The following is a 22,115-nucleotide window of genomic DNA, read 5'->3' on the forward strand; positions in this document are numbered from 1 at the left end:
GTGTAACATTATCTTTCATAATAAAGAAAAAATTGTGCTAACTTTACCGGTTTCTTATTTAAAAAAAAAAATAAAATGTTTGTAAGGCCACTGCGCCAATATGGTGTGACAAAGTATTGCAAAGATCGCCATTTTATTCTCTAAGGTGTCTGAAAAAATATATATAATGTTTAGGGGCTCCAAGTAATTTTCTAGCAAAAAAACCCCTGCTTTTAACTTGTAAACAAGTGTGAAAAATAGGCTTGGTCCTTAAAGCGGAGTTCCACACATTGTTTAGTTTATTAAAAGTTAGCAGCTACAAAAAGTGTAGCTGCTGACTTAATAAAACAGACACTCACCTGTCCCACAGTCCAGCGATGTGGCCGCCCGAAGCATCGCTCCTCTTCCTCTCCTCTCCGCTGGCACCGTCATGGCCACTGTGGGCACCCGGACGTGACAGCTTTTGGCTTCACGGCAGGGCGGGGCACTGCACTCTGCTAATGCCCAGGCAATCTTCTGGGACCTGTCACGTGTCACAGAAGATTGCTAGCAGGGAGGGGCCACCTAGGGGAGAGGAGGAGTCGCCTAGGCTGCAAAGAGCAGGAAGAAGGAAGTGGGATAGGAAGTCCCACTGTAAACGAAGTACCCACCCACCCCCCCCAAAAAAAGGTGACATGCCAAATGTGGCATGTCAAGGGGGGAGGAGTGCTGAAAGCGGAAGTTACACTTTTGGGTGGAACTCTGCTTTAAGTGGTTAAAACTTTAAATACTTTAAATAAAGATAAATAAATCATAAGTGAATGGTACAGAGTTACGCATTTAGTTACATACCATATTCTACAACTTATGGTGGGCAGGGCTGGGCTTGAAAAGCTCTGCATCTCTCTGGAGTTGTTGGGAGCTTTGCCATACATATGAGGCTGTAATCTCCAGTAGATTTACATAAAATCTCTTTTGGTTTTACAGTTACTGCCCCTTTATTAATACTATTGATACTAAACTGTTGCATTATATGTCTAGTTAAGTATTCTATAAGCAAGTATTTTACATTTAGCACAATAGAGTAAGGATTGACCAGACAGCAGTCACTTTGACTCAGCTGGCCAGCTTGATCATGTATTGCAATATACAGTATGTGAACCAAGAATCAGTTTTTTTGCAAGTTTGCTAAAAATATATATAGGGGGTATAGCAATGTACAAAGCGTTATTTCAGTATCTTCAGCGTCATAATGTGGCCACATCGCTTTAGCCCCTAATGTGTTTTATATCTATGCAAGTTATTTAAGGTTTGAGCACAAAACATATTTGTTTGCACTGCACCAATACTATACACAACTTATACTTGCCTTTTTATTGTATGGTTCAAGGCTTTTGATGACTCGGGAAATACCAAATTCATAGTTTCCTTTAGCACAATAAAGAGTCCTGTTAAAAAGTAGCAAAAATAAAATATTCAGTGTAAGTATCAGTATTAAGCTGGCCATACAGCTTTTTTTTTTTGCTTAGCCTGTGGGGTGAATGAAAAAAATATCACCAATTCCTCCATCCTTGCTTTACAGCATGGATGGACGAATCTTGCCGACTGTCAAAATACCCAAACAATCTGATTGGATACAGCCACTCTTCGGCCAACAACTTTCTGCCCAAGTGAGAAGTGGCTGACAGGGCCACCCAACTAGGCAAATTCATCAGGAACCAGACAAAATTCACATTGTGTATGTCCAGCTTTATTATAAATATCAGAAAAAAGATAAAACTGACCAAAGGTAAACCATGTACCTATTCTATGCCAGTGGCGGCCCGTGCATTGTGGGGGCACGGGAACCGCACCCTATCCCTGCTGCCACCTCCCTTTCAGGATGCTGGGTGCATGAATTTCTATGGCGGGGGTGTTTCCTTTTGAAGCACCTGATTAGAGCCAGAGGCTCTGATAGGCTTCAAAAAATGGTGGGTCCGGGGTGATGTCAGTGGTACCACAAGTGGGGGTGAGGGGATGATGTCAGTGCCACAGCACTATCTGGAATGCTGGGCTATAAACACTACCTGTATTTCTGGGATATATACACTATCTGTATTTCTGGGCTATATATGCACACTATTTGTATTTCTGAGCTATACACATACACACACACACACACACACACACACACACAATCTGTATTGCTGGGCTATATACACACACACTATCTGTATTGCTGCTCTCTATACACATCCGGGGTGGGTGATCCACCCTTGGACCTCTGGCAACTTCATATGCTGGGTAAGATGGGTGTTTCGGGGGTACGCATAGCAGATACTCTTTTTCATATTAAATCAAACTTCAGCATGTTTATTATAAATATTGTTATCAGTTTTTTGTTTAACTAATGTATGTCTCCTTCATCTCATAGTTACATAATAATTGTCTCTTAAAAACTTCATGTATGTACACTAAATCTCTTGAAGAAGCGGTGAATGTGACCCGCAAAACATGTTGAGCAATTAATATACAGATGATGTAAATCTAGTTGCAACACCCTAATGTGATTTCAGAATTAAGAGTTTTTGTTGATAATCATTGGAGTTTTAATATTTAAGCGTTATATATATATATATATATACACACACACACACACACACACACACACACACACACACACATATATATATATATATATATATATATATACACACACACACACTTCTATTTGTAATAAAAACCATTAGTCCATTATAGCCACTCCCTCTCTGACCCTTTTTCTGTAAAAATGGAAATGACTGGGATTGAAGGTTGGGACCTCATGGAGAGCACTTAGATGGAGCTTCATTTATAGGTTCACTTTAAGATACATTGAGCATCATTTAAGGGTGCAGAAGCACTTATCAGAACTGGAAAAGTTTAGTACAGGGCCTCATGTTGTACTATTTTTCTTCAAGCAAACAAAACAAAAAAAAACACTTACCCAATAACCAAGTTAACTATGCAGAGATGATAGATTTTCTTATCAGGGTAATCATAAGCAATCTGTTCCTCCTCTTTTTCAATTTTTCTCATTAATTCTTCTGCCTAGCAAGGACATATGTAAAGGAATATGTAGAAAAAAGTGCAGCGCTAAAATACACGAAGAAAGTTGTTGGGCACAACTTACAAAAAAGTGCAAATCACTGACCATATAATGTGAACAGTGTTACCATAAATCACATATAAAACAAGAAAATGCTAAAAACTGCCAAAAACTTGCATATAAAAACAAGAAAATGCTGAATACTGCCAATAAGTAAAACTAGCATAAATCAAGAAAAACTGAGACCAAGACCAAAAGATCATACATATATGTATATACACACATATACACACACACACACATTATATATGTGGAGAGTGCTATAATAAAAGTGCAAAAAATATGGTGAAAATAATATATAGTAAATATCATAAAAAAAGTTCATAAAAGTGACAAAAAAAATCTTCATATGAATATGTGACTTGATGTGATTGTTTAATAGGTGAACAAAATGAGCTGCGCTAAAAACAAAAAATTATATACCTAAAACCTAATCCAGAACTATACCGATAGATATAGAAAAGAACAATATTAAGTGACGAAATTATAATTAGTAAACAGTATACATAAATGTTATCATATCATCATATAAGTGAATATAGTGTATACTAGATCTAAAATGAAGTCAACATAAATCCTAAAGAAACCCCCCCCCCCCCCACAAAAATTAATGTATATTAAAACAAAAATTGTGTGTGCTAAATCTAAACCAATAAAATTAGCAAAAATAGTATTTCAAAAGCAATAAAGAGTTCATATATAATGAAGAAAAAATTGTCCAAAAAGTATTGTTGATTCCTCAAAAATGATATTAAGGTGCAAAAATATCCACAAATGTGTGTACATAGAAAATAATCAAAACAATCCTCCACCAGTGAGAAGAGGGGCCGCTTACCAGAGTTTTAGATCCCAGTGTTAGTGAGATCAGTAAGGCAACAGCACAGAGGTTTCTGGATAAACCGTCACAGGCACCACACCATTTGCATCTCCAATACGAAGGTTCCAATCGGGAAACGAAGGTATCGTAAATTGCTGACACCACGCTGCTTCTATCTCCAATACGAAGCCTCCAGTCAGGAAACGAGGGTATCGTGGATCATGTATAAAAAATCAAAGGCACTCGCATAGCGTAAAACCACTTGGTTTAATGAAATAGAATAAAAAAATTTACACTCACATATGTATAGAAAAAACGATCACATAAAAAGCGAGCCGGCCGGACTCGTGTGTCGCCCGCACTTCCTGGTTGGGCGTAGAACGCCGTCCCGCATCCCGTGAACACGTCCGTTCGTGACGAAACGCGCGTAGGGAGATAGGCGTTCTGACGTCTCCGCGTTCTACGCCCAACCAGGAAGTGCGGGCGGCACACGAGTCCGGCCGGCTCGCTTTTTATGTGATCGTTTTTTCTATACATATGTGAGTGTAAATTTTTTTTATTCTATTTCATTAAACCAAGTGGTTTTACGCTATGCGAGTGCCTTTGATTTTTTATACATGATCCACGATACCCTCGTTTCCTGACTGGAGGCTTCGTATTGGAGATAGAAGCAGCGTGGTGTCAGCAATTTACGATACCTAAATCATTAAACCAAGTGGTTTTACGCTATGCGAGTGCCTTTGATTTTTTATACATGATCCACGATACCCTCGTTTCCTGACTGGAGGCTTCGTATTGGAGATAGAAGCAGCGTGGTGTCAGCAATTTACGATACCTTCGTTTCCCGATTGGAACCTTCGTATTGGAGATGCAAATGGTGTGGTGCCTGTGACGGTTTATCCAGAAACCTCTGTGCTGTTGCCTTACTGATCTCACTAACACTGGGATCTAAAACTCTGGTAAGCGGCCCCTCTTCTCACTGGTGGAGGATTGTTTTGATTATTTTCTATATACACACATTTGTGGATATTTTTGCACCTTAATATCATTTTTGAGGAATCAACAATACTTTTTGGACAATTTTTTCTTCATTATATATGAACTCTTTATTGCTTTTGAAATACTATTTTTGCTAATTTTATTGGTTTAGATTTAGCACACACAATTTTTGTTTTAATATACATTAATTTTTGTGGGGGGGGGGGGGGGTTTTCTTTAGGATTTATGTTGACTTCATTTTAGATCTAGTATACACTATATTCACTTATATGATGATATGATAACATTTATGTATACTGTTTACTAATTATAATTTCGTCACTTAATATTGTTCTTTTCTATATCTATTGGTATAGTTCTGGATTAGGTTTTAGGTATATAATTTTTTGTTTTTAGCGCAGCTCATTTTGTTCACCTATTTAGCTTGATATCGGAGTATTACGATTAGGGTTGCTACTTATAGGTTACTTTCTTTTGCTGTTTGAGTAGCGCGGTTTACCCTTTGTACCGTGATGTGATTGTTTGACCTCGCGATACCCGTCACCGCTAGTAAAAGGAAGGCTTACAGGACCGTCAGCGACCCAATTTAAAGGAATGGTTTAAAAGACTCCGTGATGAAGATGGGAACCCTAAATTACATTACAACTTTTAAGGTTTTTTTCCCCACTTAATAGTGGTTTAATTTTACTGCAATTCTAGGTACTATAGTGTGGCACCGAGGTACCAAAGAGGAAGACCCCACTGAATTTAAATCTCCACAAAAGGGCAACCAATCTAAAAACACTTTCAGCAACTCTCACATCAACAGCTGTATTATTGCTGTTAGTAATGTGATCTTTATGGCTTTGTATAAAAAACACTTTCAACATTACCGAAAGTGCAAAATAATTGTTCCATGGAATGCTTAAGTAGATCTATAAAATAATTATTTATTACAACATTATTCTGTCTGATTCTAAAATTTGTGCGCTCATGTTTGAGCAAGGAACAAAATGTTGTTGTGATGCATATCCTATGCTTAGAGCTTCTTGTGTAAAGGCCTTTTTACCTCTACAACTTCAAGGATGCACGTGAAAAACAGGTTAATGGATCACACTAATCCACACACTACCAGTTTCACCAATTTTTTGGAGGTTCACATACACATAAGCTAATACACTAATGAATAAACTCCTCATAGTGTCATTGTGCAAAACAAAATCAAATGAAGAAGTGAGTGAGAGAGTGATACTTTGCACAGGGCCATCATGAAAACAGATAAATAAAATAAATAACTGTAGGCTTTGAGACTTTGTGTTCAAAAAGTAAAAGAGAACTTTGGACCTGTAACTATTTGTGTGGAGTATTATGCGCACAATGGCCATGGCTAATGAAGCCATTTGGCCATGGCTCCTGATGAAGCCATTTGGCCAGATGTGTTAGAAAAGCAAATGAATATTTGCTTTTCTATCACTGAATCACCTCTCTGCCAATCAGGTAGCGCGGGTATGTCACGCAGTTCCCGAATGGCTGAAAGCTTAGGTTATCCTATTGGATGCTTAGGAGAAGGGGAGGAGAGGCACTGCGGAAGCCACCATGATCTCTGATGAAGATGCCATTCTGCTGCAGCCTGTCTCCCCCTGCCCGATGATCCAAGCCGATCGGGTAAGTGCTGGTGGAGTGGCAAACAGTGGGGGGTGAGGTGCCTCGGGGGGGCGTTTGCCACCCCCTCAAACAAAAAACCATCACCAGCCACTAGATCCAATACGAAATGCAAGTAGAAGGTCCTCTGTACCAAAAGCTGTATAGAAATATGTAAAATACTGGCAGTTTAGAATCAAAACATAATGACAGTTATAAATACTACTAATGAAAAAAAAATAATAATGATCACAAAAAAAAGCATACCAGATCATTTTGACTTGTCATGATGTAGGAAACACACAAGTTTGCAAGAACAATTGCACTGACATTCAAGATCTGAAAAAAGGCAAAATAAGGATACTTAATTAGAACTTATGTTACATTATTATTAGGAAATAGTATGTATACAAAAGATATCATGTAGACAAAAACAATGAACATGCTATTGCATGAAGGGCACTCACAAAGCTAGTGTTTCATCTTAAATTAGTAATACACTAAATACAAATAATAAATAACACAACATTATAGATTAGAAAATACATCAATTTGAATCTCATATGTGTATGAACACAAAGCCAGGATTTATGTTTCTACATTCTGGCGGCAATATGTTGCCACTGCAGTCACTGATATCTTATTTCTACAGATGTTACATTGATACACTGAGAACTCCCTCTAGTGGATATTATACAGCTCTTTATTTTTACCAATAAGAATCTTAAAAAAGTAAACCTGGAAATGTGTAACTCATATACAGATTGCATGTAAAGTTGTTTAAGGCCTTATACACATCTTTGCAAGTGCAGGATTCGCAGCGATACCCGCATCCACCTGTATTCAAAACGCGTGGGGCTGCCATTCATTCTTAATGTCCTCTCATGCATCTACAGTGAATTTGTGGGTGTGGGGACTCCTGGGAAAACACCATGGTGTAAAAGCACCATACGATTTCCTGGCTGCTACATTTTTAAAATGCTGCATGCACCTATTTCTGCTGGAAACACTGGCATGGCAGCCCATTCAAATAAATGGGTTGTGCCATACCCCCGCAAACCCACATAGATGTGACTAAGGCCTAAGAGGTAGTCCAGAAAAATGAAGAAGGAACAGTCGTGTGTGAGAGAAAGAGCAGGACACTTGAGTGTGCAGGGTGGACTAGCTTGGGACTAAGATTGCTGAACTGTAAAAATCACCTCTTTGGGACTCCTGAAGCAGACAGGAAACCTCAGACCCCCGTGTGGGAGCAGTATAGTGCCGGAGAGCCATACTCCTCTTTTCCATTTTACCAGTTATAAACTATTTTGTGTTTGCTTGCTGAAGAAAGTGGTTTTGTTTGCAAGCTCAATAAAAACGGTCACTTTCACAAGCGGGTAGCAGTGCTTCTGAGCCCCGTATCACAATATTTATCTATCTATATATATATATATATATATATATATATATATATATATATATATATATATATATATATATATATATATCTCAAATTACTGTTTTCTTAGAATGGAAGCGCATGTCCCATTCTATCACATATCTTAAAATAAGAGAATTATTCCCCAATTCAAATTCAGGACAGTGGGTAGAGTCGTATGGTGCATAGTGCACGTATAGCCTAATATTAGAGCCATTTATTCCAAATTGCATAAAGCTGTTTTCTGACCATCATCAGTACACTGAATGCACACTAATGCATCTATGGATTTGGGCTTGGGACCCAATGAGACAGGAAAACCAAAACGGTCACAGTGGGAAGAAACTTAGGCCTCACACTGCCAAAGAAGGCCTGTACAGCGTGGAGAGGAGTGACAGTTGTTTGCATACTACTGCTGAACAAATCAATGACAAGCTGCGACTGTATGCATGTCGTTGTACATTCATCAGATGTGCCATGACTCGCGTACAGTCAATAATGAAAATAAGGTAGGTGGGGTTATAGGACGTCATCACAACCAGAAGTCAGAGGTCGCCATATTACTGGTATCTCTCCCATTGATGTTTATCCTTAGGGGGGCAATGTTTGGAAACTTAAGAGGGCGCTTCCTCTTGTGCACTGAGTTTCAGTGCAGTCTTTGTGAGTGGATATTTTATTAATGTGGGAATACTACACAATGAGAATTTTTTTTATCTCTTCTCTCTTGCTTAGTGGGCTGGATCCTGGGTGAATGGTGACTAAGCTCTTGAGCCTTCAGATGGATTGACCCCAGTTTTCACTGGGAATGCGCATGGTGACCTTACCTGTGTCTAGGCCTGTCAGAAACCATGAATCAGACCGAGACAGAAGTACAGTTAAATCACACTTGTTTAATAATAAAGGTAAATAGAACAAATGTAGTCAAAACACAGCCAAAGTTCAGTAACCGGAACAGATAGTCAGACAAGTCTGGAAGCCAGAAATTAGCATAGTGGAACAGCAAGCAGGATCTGGAGCCAGAAGGAATGTCAGCCAAGCAAGTCTTTAACAGGAGCGCAGGAGAAAGTCTCTGTGACGTTGACCAAGGTGAAGGCAGAGATCATCTGGGCTGGACGGCTTATGTAAGCAGGACTGACGAGCAGGATATCATCAACAGGTGAGTCACTGTGGAGAGATAGGAGCTGGCAATTAGCCGACAGCTGAGCAGCCAGCTCAGAGAAAGAAAGGCCAAGCCCAGCCCTGACAGTACCTAATCCTCACTGACCCCTCCCCCTTGGAGGACCACCAGGCTTGAGGGGAAAACGTCTAGGGAAATCACAGAGGAGGACATGGGCATGTACGTTCGAGGATGAGACCCAAGAGTGTTCCTCCAGACCGTACCCTTTCCAATGCAGGAGGTACTGTATGCATCCACAGGATCTACGGGAGTCAACAATGGACTGTACTTCATACTCCTCATGGTTCTTAACCTGTACGGGATGAGGACGTGGCACTGAGGTGGTAAAGCCTTTGCAGACCAGGTTTTAATAAGGAGACATGAAATACATTTGAGATACGCATATTAGAAGGAAGGTCTAATGCGTAAGCCACTGGGTTAATCCTGCGAAGAATATGGAAAGGCCCAATAAACCGATGTGTGAACTTCGGAGCGGGAACACGAAGTTGGAGGTTGCGAGATGACAGCCAGACCCTGTCCCCAGCCAGGTAGGAAGGCGCAGGCAGGTGTCTGCGGTCCGCATGGAGTCTGTACCTATCATTAGCATGTCGCAAAGCCTCCTGGACCTAAGCCCAAGTGGAACAAAGACCACAGAGATGCTCTTCTAACGCAGGAATACTCTGTGGAACAAATGAATCAGGCAACATGGAAGGTTGGAAACCATAGTTCACCATAAACGGAGACAATCAGGAAGCAGAATTAAAGGCACTATTGTCAGAAAACTCTGCCTATGGCAAGAGGTTTGACCAGTTGTTATGATGGTCAGATATATAACATAGGAACTGCTCCAAGGACAGATTGGCTCATTCTGCGGCCCCATTAGTCTGCGGGTGATACGCAGAGGAGAAAGCAAGCTGAATACCCAACTGTGCACAAAAGGCTCACCAGAACCGGGACACAGACTGACTACCCTGTCCGAGACAATCACCTTGGGTAGCCCTTGTAAGCGAAAGATCTCCTGAGCAAACATGGAAGCCAGTTCCTTAGAAGTGGGCAACTTCTTAAGTGAAATACAATGAGACATTTTCAAGAACTGTTCAACCACCATAAGGATAACTGTGTTGCCCTGGGAGTTGGGTAACTCCACAATGAAATCCATATACAGGTGGGTCCAGGGCCTCTCTCCATTGGGTATGGGTTGTAGGAGGCCCACTGGAAGGTGTCGTGGAGTCTTACTCTGAGCACACACAGAACAGACAGCTATGAAGGCCTGTAGAGAATGGTAAGTCCGGAGCATGGCAGTACGGAGACTCTCTGGGGCAAAGCCGTGGTCATAAGGTTTCTCAGGAGGAGCATGGACCTGAGTGGCAAGAATTTTGTCACCCAAAGGAGAAGTGAGACTGGTGCGAACCGTAGCCAGAATACGATCAGGAGGAATCACAGGAACCGAAACAGAATCCATGTTGGAAGTGGAGGAAAAGTGGAGGCAAATTGTTGCGACAAAGCATCAGCCCTTACATTCTTAGTACCGGGTAAGAATGAGACAATGTAATTGAAACTTGACAAGAAAAGAGCCCATCGCGCCATTCTGGGAGAGAGTCGCTTAGCCTCAAACAAGAATGTTAGATTCTTATGGTCAGTAAGAATGAGAACAGACACAGTGGTACCTTCAAGGAGATGTCTCCATTCTTTCAGGTCTAAAATGTTCGCTAACAGCTCTCTGTCCCCAATTTTGTAATTGCACTCCGCAGGTGACAATTTCTTGGAAAAATAGCCAAAACGATGCATAGCGCTTTCAGAGGTAGGATGTTGAGACAAAAGCGTGCCAACTCCAGTCTCAGAAGCATCAACCTCAAGGATCAGGATGTGCCAACATAGGAGCAGAAACAAAGGCAGCCTTGAGACTCTCAAAGTCCTTAATGGACTCCGGAAACCAACTCTGTGGGGTACCGTCCTTTCTGGTCATATCAGTATTTTTGCTATAATACGGTACATATCCCAAGAAATATAAAAAACTACATTTATCCATCAGTTTAGGCCGATATATATTCTTCACAATAGGCGTAGATTGAATAGACAAAAAAAAAATTGTAATAGGTGCAAAAGTTATAGCGTCTACAAAATAGGGGATAGATTTATGGCATTTTTATTATTTTTATTTTTTTACTAGTAATGGCGGTGACCTGCGATTTTTAGCGGGACTTAGCCACTGAATACTGTGTAAATGTCAGGCAGGGAAGGGGTTAACACTAGGGGGCAATCAAAGGGTTAAATGTGTTCCCCAAGTGTGTTCTAACTGTAGGGGGGGATGGGCTTACTGGAACATGACAGAGATCACAGTTCCTGATCACTGGGAACAATAGATCCCTGTCATGTCACCTGTGAGAATGGGGAATCGCCTTTGTTTACAAAGGCAGTTCCCGTTCTGCCTCTGTAACGGGCGATCGTGGGTCGTCTGTGAACATCAAGTCCGCCCGACCCACGGGCATGCTCCCGCAGTGTGCAGCGGGTGGGAGACCACTATCGCACCTGCACGAGCCATTGTACAGCTACAGTGATTTGTGCAGGAGAGTCTACCTGCCACCGTATAACGACAGCGGCTGGTCGGCAAGCGGTTAACTTTGGATAGTAAAACTTTTTTTTTCTGCCAGTAAATACCTTATACAGCCCACTTCCTCTTTCTTGTCTAGTTATTAGCCTAGGCTTATGTTATCAGTCATAGCTCTCTCTCTCACTCTCGCAAGAGTTTGCCAGGAAGGGGGGGGGGGAGGGGTGAGTCATAAGAATGAGAGCTGCAGAGCTGATGGTGTGCCTCTGTGTGTCTGTGTAAATCCAGGAAGTGAAGAGTAGCAGCTTTAGCTGCCCACAGTTAAAATGGCTGCAGCCAGACTTAGTGGAGGGAGATTTATGCAGCATATTTGGCAAGTACAGAATCACAGCATATATAAAATATTATGCAAAGTGGTTGGAGGGAAGCTTCAGAATGGCAAAGATTTTTTTTATTACAAATTATGTCAGAAAACTACAGTTCCTCTTTAAGCTCTGTTTTTCTTTTTTATTTATGCTTTCTACATTTTTACGTAAACACTTTTTTAGACCAGAATAGGTTCAGTTTAAAGCTGTTCTAGAAAGAACCAAAAGCTCCTGGGATAGCAGAAGTAATTCAAACGGTTCATACCTTTTTTCCCCTCATCTACAGGGAACTATGAAGCAGTCTCGAATTTGTGGACACCCTGGCTCAAATGGTACTCGGAAGGCTATAGCTTTTAATCCCATATATATGAGCTGCTAGTTGTGGTCTTGAATTATTACTGAATAAGTATAAGGAGAGTATAGCAAGCTTATTATGATGCAATAGGACTCACAATGTCTTATTTATAATTATCATCTTTCTGGCTTTTATGTTTATCTTATGTTATTCTATTTTATCTTATTTTAGTTTTATTATTTTTAATTTTCATTTATGTTTCCACTCTGGTACATGAATTCTAAGAGCTACATGATTTGTATGTCTAGTCAGGCTTGTACTTTGTATATATGTGTATATATATATATATATATATATATATATATATATATATATATATATATATATATATATATATATATATATATATATACACACACACACACACACATACACACACATACACACATACACACATACATACATACACACACACACAAAAGTTTTCCAAAACACAGCTCCTCTAAACCACAAAAGAGATCATGAGTTGGCCTAACAAATAATCTTTCATTATACTACACAATTTTTTCCTCTTTGAAGCGTAGCACAACCAGAAATATATAATTATCTTATAAATCGTTGTTTGCTAAATATAACTGTAGTGCACCACTATGTTGTATTGTATTTTGTTCACCCTTTCCCTTTTGTCCGATGAGAAATTCAAATAAAAATTATTGAAACAAAAAAAAAAAAAAAAATAGTAATGTGCTTTCTCTGTTGAAAAGAAAAAAAAAAAAAACTAGCGCTGACCATTTTGTTTGCAGATAGCAAATAACGTACAAAAAGAATAAACCATAATGTGTCTTGTTTCATTTTTGTTCGAACAAAAAAAAAAAAAAAAAAAAAAAAGAAGAAGAAGAGGGCTGATCTTCAGTTCTGTATATTTTATGGGGAAGAGTGCATTTAAAGTAGAACTAAAGGCAAAACTTTTTTTCTAATTTTGGACAGAGCAAAAGAGGACTATCAGACTTGGTTCACACTGGGGCAACTTGTCAGGCGACTTAGCTGCCTGACAAGTCACGCTCCATTCTGTACAATGGAACCGTTCTAATAGGAAAAAAGGTTCCTGTACTACTTTTGGGGCGACTTCAGGTGACTTGCATTGACTTCTACACAGAAGTCATTTTGCAAGCCACCGCTGAAGTCGGATGCAGGTCGGATGCAAGTCGTGCTGTCACAGTGTGAACCGACCCTAACCCTTGTTGTTTTTTTGTCATCTGCGTACCATAATGCCACGTACACACGACCAGACTTTTTGACAGAAAAGGCCCAACGGAACGAGTCCGTCGGACAATTCAATCGTGTGTGGGCTCCATTGGACCTTTGCCTGCCAAAAATCCAGCAGACTTTAGAAATAGAACATGTTTTAAATTTTACCACCGGAACTCCGCTGGACTGAGAAATCCGTTCGTGTGTATGCTAGTCCGATGGACAAAAACCGACGCTCGGGCAGCTATTGGCTACTGGCTATGAACTTCCTTATTCTAGTCTGGTCGTACGTCATCACGTGTGTGTGGCCAAGTCCGTTTATTCAGAAAGTCTGTCGGAACTCCGCCGAAAGTCCGTCGGAAAAACAGTCGGACTTAGTCCCTCGAAAAGTCCAGTCGTCTGTACGCGGCATTAGAGATATTTTTATTCATTTTCTGTCTCATAGCAAAAATGAAGTGAGAGAAAATCCCTCCAAAGTGAGGAAATCCCTGGCTGTCACCGGAACAATTGCCCCTATTGGAAGATTTCTTCTCTATTCCAGTTCTGGTGGCAACCCAAAACATGAGATCTTCACTTTTATTCTCGGTGAGAACAGTAAACAGAGAGGGTGAACCTTTGTGACAGGGGCACAGACGATCTGACAAGTGTTCTAATCCCTCTCGACTCCAAAACTGGGGAAAAAAGTTTTGTCTTTATTTATACTTTAAGTACCGGTAACAAAGGAGTGTTTTTTATGAGACCAAATGCAACACCCTTACAAGCAGCATAGGCAGGGCCAGATTAAGAGTATCATGGGCCTGGTGCTGAGGATTTTGATGGGCCTTTTTATGGAAATAAATAAAATGAAAAATTGACACTGTATGCGCAAGAGAATGAGTCCTTAATTTTTTTAAATTATTTATTACATTTTTTCTTCATTATTATTTGTTGGAGTTTTTTTATATTTTTTTCACAATACTTTTTTGGGAGAATGGAGCAGTGGAAGGTGCCAATACTGCATACACAGGGGGAGCCCAGAGCAGGGGGAATCTAATGGACAGTCTGGGGTGATCAGTACGGGGGGGGGGCGCAATTAGAAGCACTGATCTCCCTCTAGAGGAGGTGGAGTGGCTTTCAGCTGCTTCATGGAGAGTCATAGAGGGACGGTGATGGTGTCGTGGTGATGGTGCATGTGATTGCCCGCCGCAGCGATCACCCCCGACTTTGAGATTCCCCTTGCTGCAGGAGGTACAAGGAGCGTCTCATGCAGTGCAGTATCCAAATGGTCAGTCCGTCCCTGCTGGGCCTATATTAAGGTAGGGGCCTGGAGCTGCAGCTCCAATAGCCCCTACGTTAATCTGGCCCTGATAGGTAAGGCAAGTAAATTAAACTGTTCATGAAAAATTGACTTACTATACCTTCCATCCTAAGAAAAAAAAAATGCATATTATCTATACAGTAACACAGTCATTATACAAGTCCACTATGAGAACCATTTATACAGATGACACCAGGCTGTGATAGACAAAGTGCATACTTGCAAGCCTGAGAAATAGCAGCACACAGTACAGAGACAAGCACTCTGAAAAGCCATGCAACCAAAGCAAAGGAGAAAATATTAAAACAAAAACGACAAACGCTCAGTTTACCGAAACTTTTCTCTTGCAAGGACATTCTTCAATGTTACACTGTCCCAGCTGAGATGCACAGGAGAAAAATTGTGCAAAGATAATGCATATGCTTCAGTAAACAGTAATAGAAAGAGAGCATTTGCCAAAGGTTGAGTTAAGCAACGGATCAATCTCCAAATATATGGTAAGCATTAAATCTGATCTTCAATTGTTTGGTTTAAAAAATGGTTGAGAGTAATGAAAGAAGACAGCAAAATGCTAATGAATCAGAACATGGCCTGTGTACCCTTTTACTTTAAAATGTGAGCAGAAACATCTTAAAACTAAACTTCAGACCAACAGCACACATGAACCCACCACAGAGTTGTATGGTGCCCATTCATTCCTTTAAGTGGAGCGCCACCCAAAAGGGGAAGTTCCACTTTAAGCATTCCACCCCTTTCCAATGCCACATTTGGCATGTTATTTATTTAAATTTTTTTGGGGGGGGGGGCAGGTACCCAGTTTTGACAGGTACCTGCTCACAATTCCACTTGGGCATCCTAGGCAACTCAAACAGAAGTTTTCCTCTCCCGCTCCCATCTTCTGGGACACGTCACAGGTCCCAGAAGATTGTACGACCATAAAGGAGGTGCAGTGCGCACCCGGTTGTGAGGCCGCAATCTGTCACAGCCAGGTGCCCATACTTGTAATGCCAGTGTTGGGGAGAGAAGTGAGGGTACGGGCTGCCACATCGATGGATCCTGGGACAGGTGAGTGTGAGTGTGTTTATTAAAAACCAGCAGCTACAGTTTTTGTAGCTGCTGACTTTTAATAAACACAAAAACGTCTGGAACTCCGCATAAAGCCTTGTACACACTACTAGTTTTTTTTTTTTTTTTCGTTCAACCCAGAGGCTAAAAATCCAAACAAAAAAAAACTGACAACTTGGGGAGGAGCCGCTGTACTAACAATGGAATATTAGTATAGCAATCTCCCCCGCTGAGCTATTGAGCATACACGCACACACATATTTTAGTGTCTATATAAATTAGGATATTTTAAAGAAATATAGCAAAAAAGTGCAAGTGAGTTAGGCTTGGTATTCTAGTTCTGTTTAAAGTGGCAACTTATCTTACACATAAAATCTGTTTGCAAATTCATAGTAGTAAGCCTGAAAGTTACAGGCACAAGTACACGTGCAACTAAACTGTGAAATACATTTTTTCTTCCCACCAGATTTGCCAACGTCCTTTGAGGGCTCATTCAGATGCAGTGGGATGCACTGACTGCCAATTCCAGGTTATCCTATGGGCATAGTTCACACTATTGTAATGCAGTGAAAAAAGTACAGCATGTTGCATTTTTCTACACTTAAAATGTACAGAAATACAAGCAAATTCATAGAAATACAAGCAAATGCATGTAAATGCACAAAATTGCACTGCAATACAGTGAAAGGCACATAAAAGCCCAAAGAAGATGAAAACATAAGTGACCTCACAGGAAATGCAAGCTTCGGTAAAAAGCATCGCAAATGCACGCAAATGTGCATAAAAATGCATGTCCAATGGACATCACTTTGCATGCAAAAATGCGCAGTAAGCGCACAGTTTCTGGTGTGAATGGGCCCTAATTCAAATGTTTAAAGGATACCCTCAATAAATGGCTACTCAACCAGTTGGATGCTCTTGCAGTGGTATGGAGGCTGCTCCAGTCATGGGGTGGAGACAGCTCTTGCTCTTGGGAGGATCCTGCTTGTGGTTTATGTTGAGGTGGAGACATCTTTTGCAAAGGGGTATGCTTTTTAATGTTTTATCCATTTATGCTACACCCTTCCTAATGGTAACCAGCCTAGCACTTATTTAGATTTGCTTAGGGTGAGAATTTATCTTGTAGACACCGCTATTTTATTTTGCTACATTTAAAATAATGATAGGTTATGCTTAAAAATTGGTTGTCTCTAATTTACTCAGAGGAGATATGGAACAGGTAGTCTATAGAAAAGTTGGCCACACACATAAATGTCTACACACACAAAGCTACCTTATTTTAATCAGCTTAAAACAGTGCAACAAAGAGATTTTTTAATTACAATTACAGTTTTTAATTGCTAATTGATCAAAAACTTCTGCCCAAAATTCCCCCCCCCCCAAAAAAAAAAAATCACATAAAAGATAATAGCCCAAGTATTTCAGTTAATACATTTTGTATGCCATACATATTCTATTGACCTGTAATGGTTTAAGAAAAATCATTATTTTGTTCCAAATGAGACAGAAGTTTATAAGTAGTTACTAATATTCATACCTGCCCAATAGTTAAAGTGGTATTAAACTCTAATTTTACACTTTACCCTGCAGGCAAGCTTATAAAGCTTATCTGTAGGGACCTTGGAAATGGCCTAAAGTTGTATTGTTTAGTTGAGATTCACATTGGCTATAGCCGATGATGTCACTGGCGCATGCGCAGTACACTCAGCATTATCAGCACACTGAGCCTGCCGTGACTGCAGAGCTGCCTCGATGGCGACTTCTAATGTGAATGTCCGACCATTAAAGTGGCTGGAGAGCATGAATTTGGAAGGAAGAACAGGCGAAGATGGAAGCGTCGGGAGCAGTGACAGCTCAGGGCTAGAGGGCTCTGTTTCAGAGGTAAGTCTGTCATAATGTGGTATATGCTCTGCATACAATTACATTAGGGCATAACCACCTGGGTATCAGTTATAGAAAAAAAAAAAAAAAGTTAAATATCACTTTAATAGCTGTGGAAAATGGGGGAAAAAAATCTAATTAAAAAGCAGATACGGTAATACTTACATTGTCATAGTGCTTTTTAACAATTGGCTCATAGAAACCAATCGCTTCTTTATACTTATTTTCCTGCATAAACAGAACATGAGCCACATTCAGCTTCCACACATCATGCTCATTGCAGAACTCCACTGATTTACGGAAAGTTTGTTCCACCTCCTGGTAGTTCTCCATGTTCCAGTAAATTTTTGCCTGGGCCATCAAAACAGGTATATATCTAGAATAAACATTAACAAGAAAATATCAAAACACTGTTCCAATTGCATCACATTGTTAAAGAGGAAGTAAAGGCAAAAAAAAAAAATCTAAAAATAAAAAACACACCCTATAAGGCAAAGGCATAACGAGCTAGTATGCATAGCATACTAGCTCATTATGAATAACTTACCTGAGAACGAACCCCCCGAAGCAGTCCTCCGTCTTCCTCTTCGCCGCTGCCATGTATCCCGGAGCGACTTCCAGGTCTCGCTGCTGTGGCGTTGTGATTCGCCAGAGCCGCGAAGATGTCACTCCCGCGCATGAGCACGGGAGCAGACACTCAGGGCATATCGCCGCGATCTGCGGCCTGCCCAGTGCGCCTGCGCGCCGCTGTCTACGGTGCATGCGCCGTAGACAGCGGTGGTTGTCTTCGGGTAAATATCTCCTAAACCGTATAGATTTAGGAGATATTTCTTGGACCTAGATCAAAGTGGTTTGTAAGGGTTTACAACCACTTTAAACTTTGTAGTTTCCAGGGGAAGAACAAATTAAAATGGAACTAAAGCCATTGATTTAATGTCCTAAAAAGTTATATTCAAAGCATGCCGTGAATGATAACTGTCACAGTTGCTTAAGCTCTTAACTGAACTGCCAAACCACCAAATGGCTGGTGTCATAAATGATCACATGTGCATCACATGGCAACTGTAGATCAGAGGCCAAGACAGCAGCTACATACTGCATAGTGAGAACCACTCAAGGGGGCACTTACGAGACTACGAGAAGCTACCATTTTGTTCACCACCTCTCTAATCAGTTACAAAAAAGCAAGAATGTCAGTCGCTCTGCTCTGTTTGCAGCTAGACATGGAAAGAGTTTTTTTTTTGCTGGCTAGATTGAAAGTGTGCTAGTACCTTTGTACCGTTATATCTTCAGTTAGGTCCCCTTACATCTACTGGTTACATAGTTACATAGTTAGTAAGGTTGAATAAAGACACCAGTCCATCCAGTTCAACCTGAGTGAGTGTCTACAATTATCCCTATCCCTGCACATTGCACACTCACATCAGTCCCTACCCTCAAGGAGCCCACAATCCAAGGTCCCCATTCATATACTAGGGCCAATTTTGGACAGAAGCCAATTAACCTACCTGCATGTCTTTGGAGTGTGGGAGGAAACCAGAGTACCTGGAGGAAACCCACGCAAGCACAGGGAGAACATGCAAACTTCAGGCAGGTAGTGTCGTGGTTGGGATTTGAACCAGCGACCCTTCTTACTGCTAGGTGAGAGTGCTAACCACTACACCACTGTGCCTGGTTGATAGAGTCTCCCCCATATTTAGTGATGGTGGGGTGAAGAGCACAGGAAATGGTATCAGGCACTCTCACTCTTCCAGAGGATTTAGGCTCAGTTCACACGGCTGTGACATGGGATCCGACTTGTGAGACTCCAAATCGCGTGACATGTCAAATTCGACGTTTCCCTATGAGAGCCGTCTTAACTGATACTACACAAGTCGCTTTGGCTTTAGAAAAGGTTCCTGCACTACCTTGGTCTGACTTGGGTGCGATTTCAGCCCTTGTACAGGCTCCTATATAGCGTCCAAGTCAGATCAAGATGGAAGGAAGTCGCAGGAAAAGTCATACAACTTTGCCATCGCAGCAGTGGTAACCGAGCATAAGTGCCATCAATCAGTGTACAGTCCCTAGCTGCTCTACACTCTATAGTTCTTTTATTACAGAGAAATGTTAAAATTAATGATTTACACAAATCAATGTTTTTTCTTCAATCTAATAATCTTCCTCTATTAAAGGAAATGGTATTCTCCATAAACAATGAGTTTTGGGCTCAACTGGGCACATTGTGGGAAAGCAGATACTTTTGGCGTTTTTTTAGAGCCATCCACTTTGCATCAAGATGTCTCTTCTGCCTTCAGAAATCGCAGGAACACCAAGCAAGCTGGTTCATAAAAACAGTACTGAGCATATATGTATATATACACATATATACACACACACACACACACACACACACACACACACACACACACACACACACACACACTATCTCACAAAAGTGAGTACACCCCTCACATTTTTCTAAATATTTTATTATATCTTTTCATATGACAACACTGAAGAAATTACACTTTGCTACAATGTAAAGTAGTGAGTGTACAGCTTGTATAACAGTGTAAATGTGCTGTCCCCTCAAAATAACTCAACACACAGCCATTAATGTCTAAACCACTGGCAATAAAAGTGAGTAAATGAAAAGAAACAAAACCGCGCTATGGTAATTATACTACACTAAGGTTGCTGCCGCCCCTATACTACACACCTCCCGAAAGAGATAGTGAACTACAACTGCTATAAAAAGATATATATCAAGGGGTCCAGGAGCTACCTATAATAGATGTATTTAAAGCAGGTGAATCCTAGATAGCTAGAGTGATCTAGGTTATGGTTAGCTCCTTGTTGCTGATGTTCCTTACATAAGAGAGAGAAAAATGTGCCCCATATCATTGGCAAAAACAAACAAGAAGGGGTGGTCACAACCTATATATGTAGGCCACTATGGGGGTACGCTATATTAAAATTCTATGTTCCCAGGCCTAAGTAGGTTGCCTGCTGCCCTCTACTTAGTATATATGTAAGTATTCACCTGTGGGTGTACTATATGAAGATAAGAAGCTCAGACTTGATACAGTATCACGTATAAGGCCAAAATCAATATCTAACCCCCATTAGGAGCCGAATATAGAGGGTCTGCATGACTGTCATCCCAGAAGGAAGCCTCTTCTAAAGATAATGCACAAGAAAGCTAGTTATCTGAAGACAAACAGACCAAGGACATGGATTACTGGAACCACGTCCTGTGGTCTGATGAGACCAAGATAAACTTATTTGGTTCAGATGGTGTGAAGCGTGTGTGGTGGCAGCCAGGTGAGGAGTACAAAGACACGTGTGTCTTGACTACAGTCAAGCAAGGTGGTGGGAATGTCATGATTTGGGGCTGCATGAGTGCTGCTGGCACTGGGGAGCTACAGTTCATTGAGGAAACCATGAATGTCAACATGTGACATACTGAAGCAGAGCATGATCCCCTCCCTTCGGAGACTGGGCCGCAGGGCAGTATTTCAACATAACAACCCCAAACACACCTCCAAGACAACCACTGCCTTGATAAAGAAGCCAAGGGTAAAGGCGATGGACTGGCTAAGCACGTCTCCAGACCTAAACCCTACTGAGCATCTGTGGGGCATCCTCAAACAGAAGGTGGGGTAGTGCAAGGTCTCTAACATCCACCAGCTCTGTGATGTTGTCATGGTGGAGTGGAAGAGGACTCCAGTGGCAACCTGTGACGCTATGGTGAACACCATGCCCAAGAGGGTTAAGGCAGTGCTGGAAAATAATGGTGGCCACACAAAACATTGACACTTTGGACCCAATTTGGACATTTTCACTTAGGGGTTTACTCAATTTTGTTGCCAGTGGTTTAGCCATTAATGGCTGTGGGTCGAGTTATTTTGAGGGGACAGCAGATTTACACTGTTATACAAGCTGTACACTCCCTACTTGCATTGTAGAAAAGTGTAATTTCTTCAGTGTTGTCACATGAAAAGATATAATAAAACATTTACAAAAAAGTGAGGGGTGTACTCACTTTTGTGAGATACTGTATAATAAATAATTTGGCATTAATATTAAGGCTTATTTAATAAAATATCAGGCATATTTAATAAGATATAACAACTATAGGTATAGTGTTCAATAAATTAATTGTAATAGTTGATTGTAAGGGACATGGATTAAAACCGAAAACATCAATTGCGCAGAATTCAGGCTTTAGCCAGATAAAAGGGTAAAATAATTAGCTGTAGTCTGCATTATATTAAATCTACACGTACACATGATATCAGTTACTATGAAGCAAATTTCAGTTTTCCTCCAAGCGCTATAGA

General features: G+C 40.7%; 1 protein-coding gene across 2 annotated transcripts in view; it reads right to left on the bottom strand.

Moving 5' to 3' along the window:
• Positions 1-22,115, bottom strand: part of LOC143996469 (intraflagellar transport protein 70A) — an 88,747-nt gene that overhangs the window by 7,159 nt on the left and 59,473 nt on the right. The window contains exons 14-18 of one of the 2 annotated variants that reach the window (XM_077491527.1): positions 17,959-18,169; positions 15,179-15,226; positions 6,789-6,860; positions 2,924-3,027; positions 1,328-1,406 (exon numbers count right to left, since the gene is read on the bottom strand). In XM_077491527.1, coding sequence (XP_077347653.1) covers positions 1,328-1,406; positions 2,924-3,027; positions 6,789-6,860; positions 15,179-15,226; positions 17,959-18,169 — 514 coding nt within the window. The remainder of the gene's footprint in view (positions 1-1,327; positions 1,407-2,923; positions 3,028-6,788; positions 6,861-15,178; positions 15,227-17,958; positions 18,170-22,115) is intronic. The other variant, XM_077491528.1, reaches the window with a different exon arrangement.

The sequence above is a fragment of the Lithobates pipiens genome, unplaced genomic scaffold (genome assembly GCF_037356315.1).
Source record: "Lithobates pipiens isolate NorthernLeopardFrog02 unplaced genomic scaffold, aLitPip1_a1.2 Scaffold_19, whole genome shotgun sequence".
Taxonomy (NCBI): domain Eukaryota; kingdom Metazoa; phylum Chordata; class Amphibia; order Anura; family Ranidae; genus Lithobates; species Lithobates pipiens.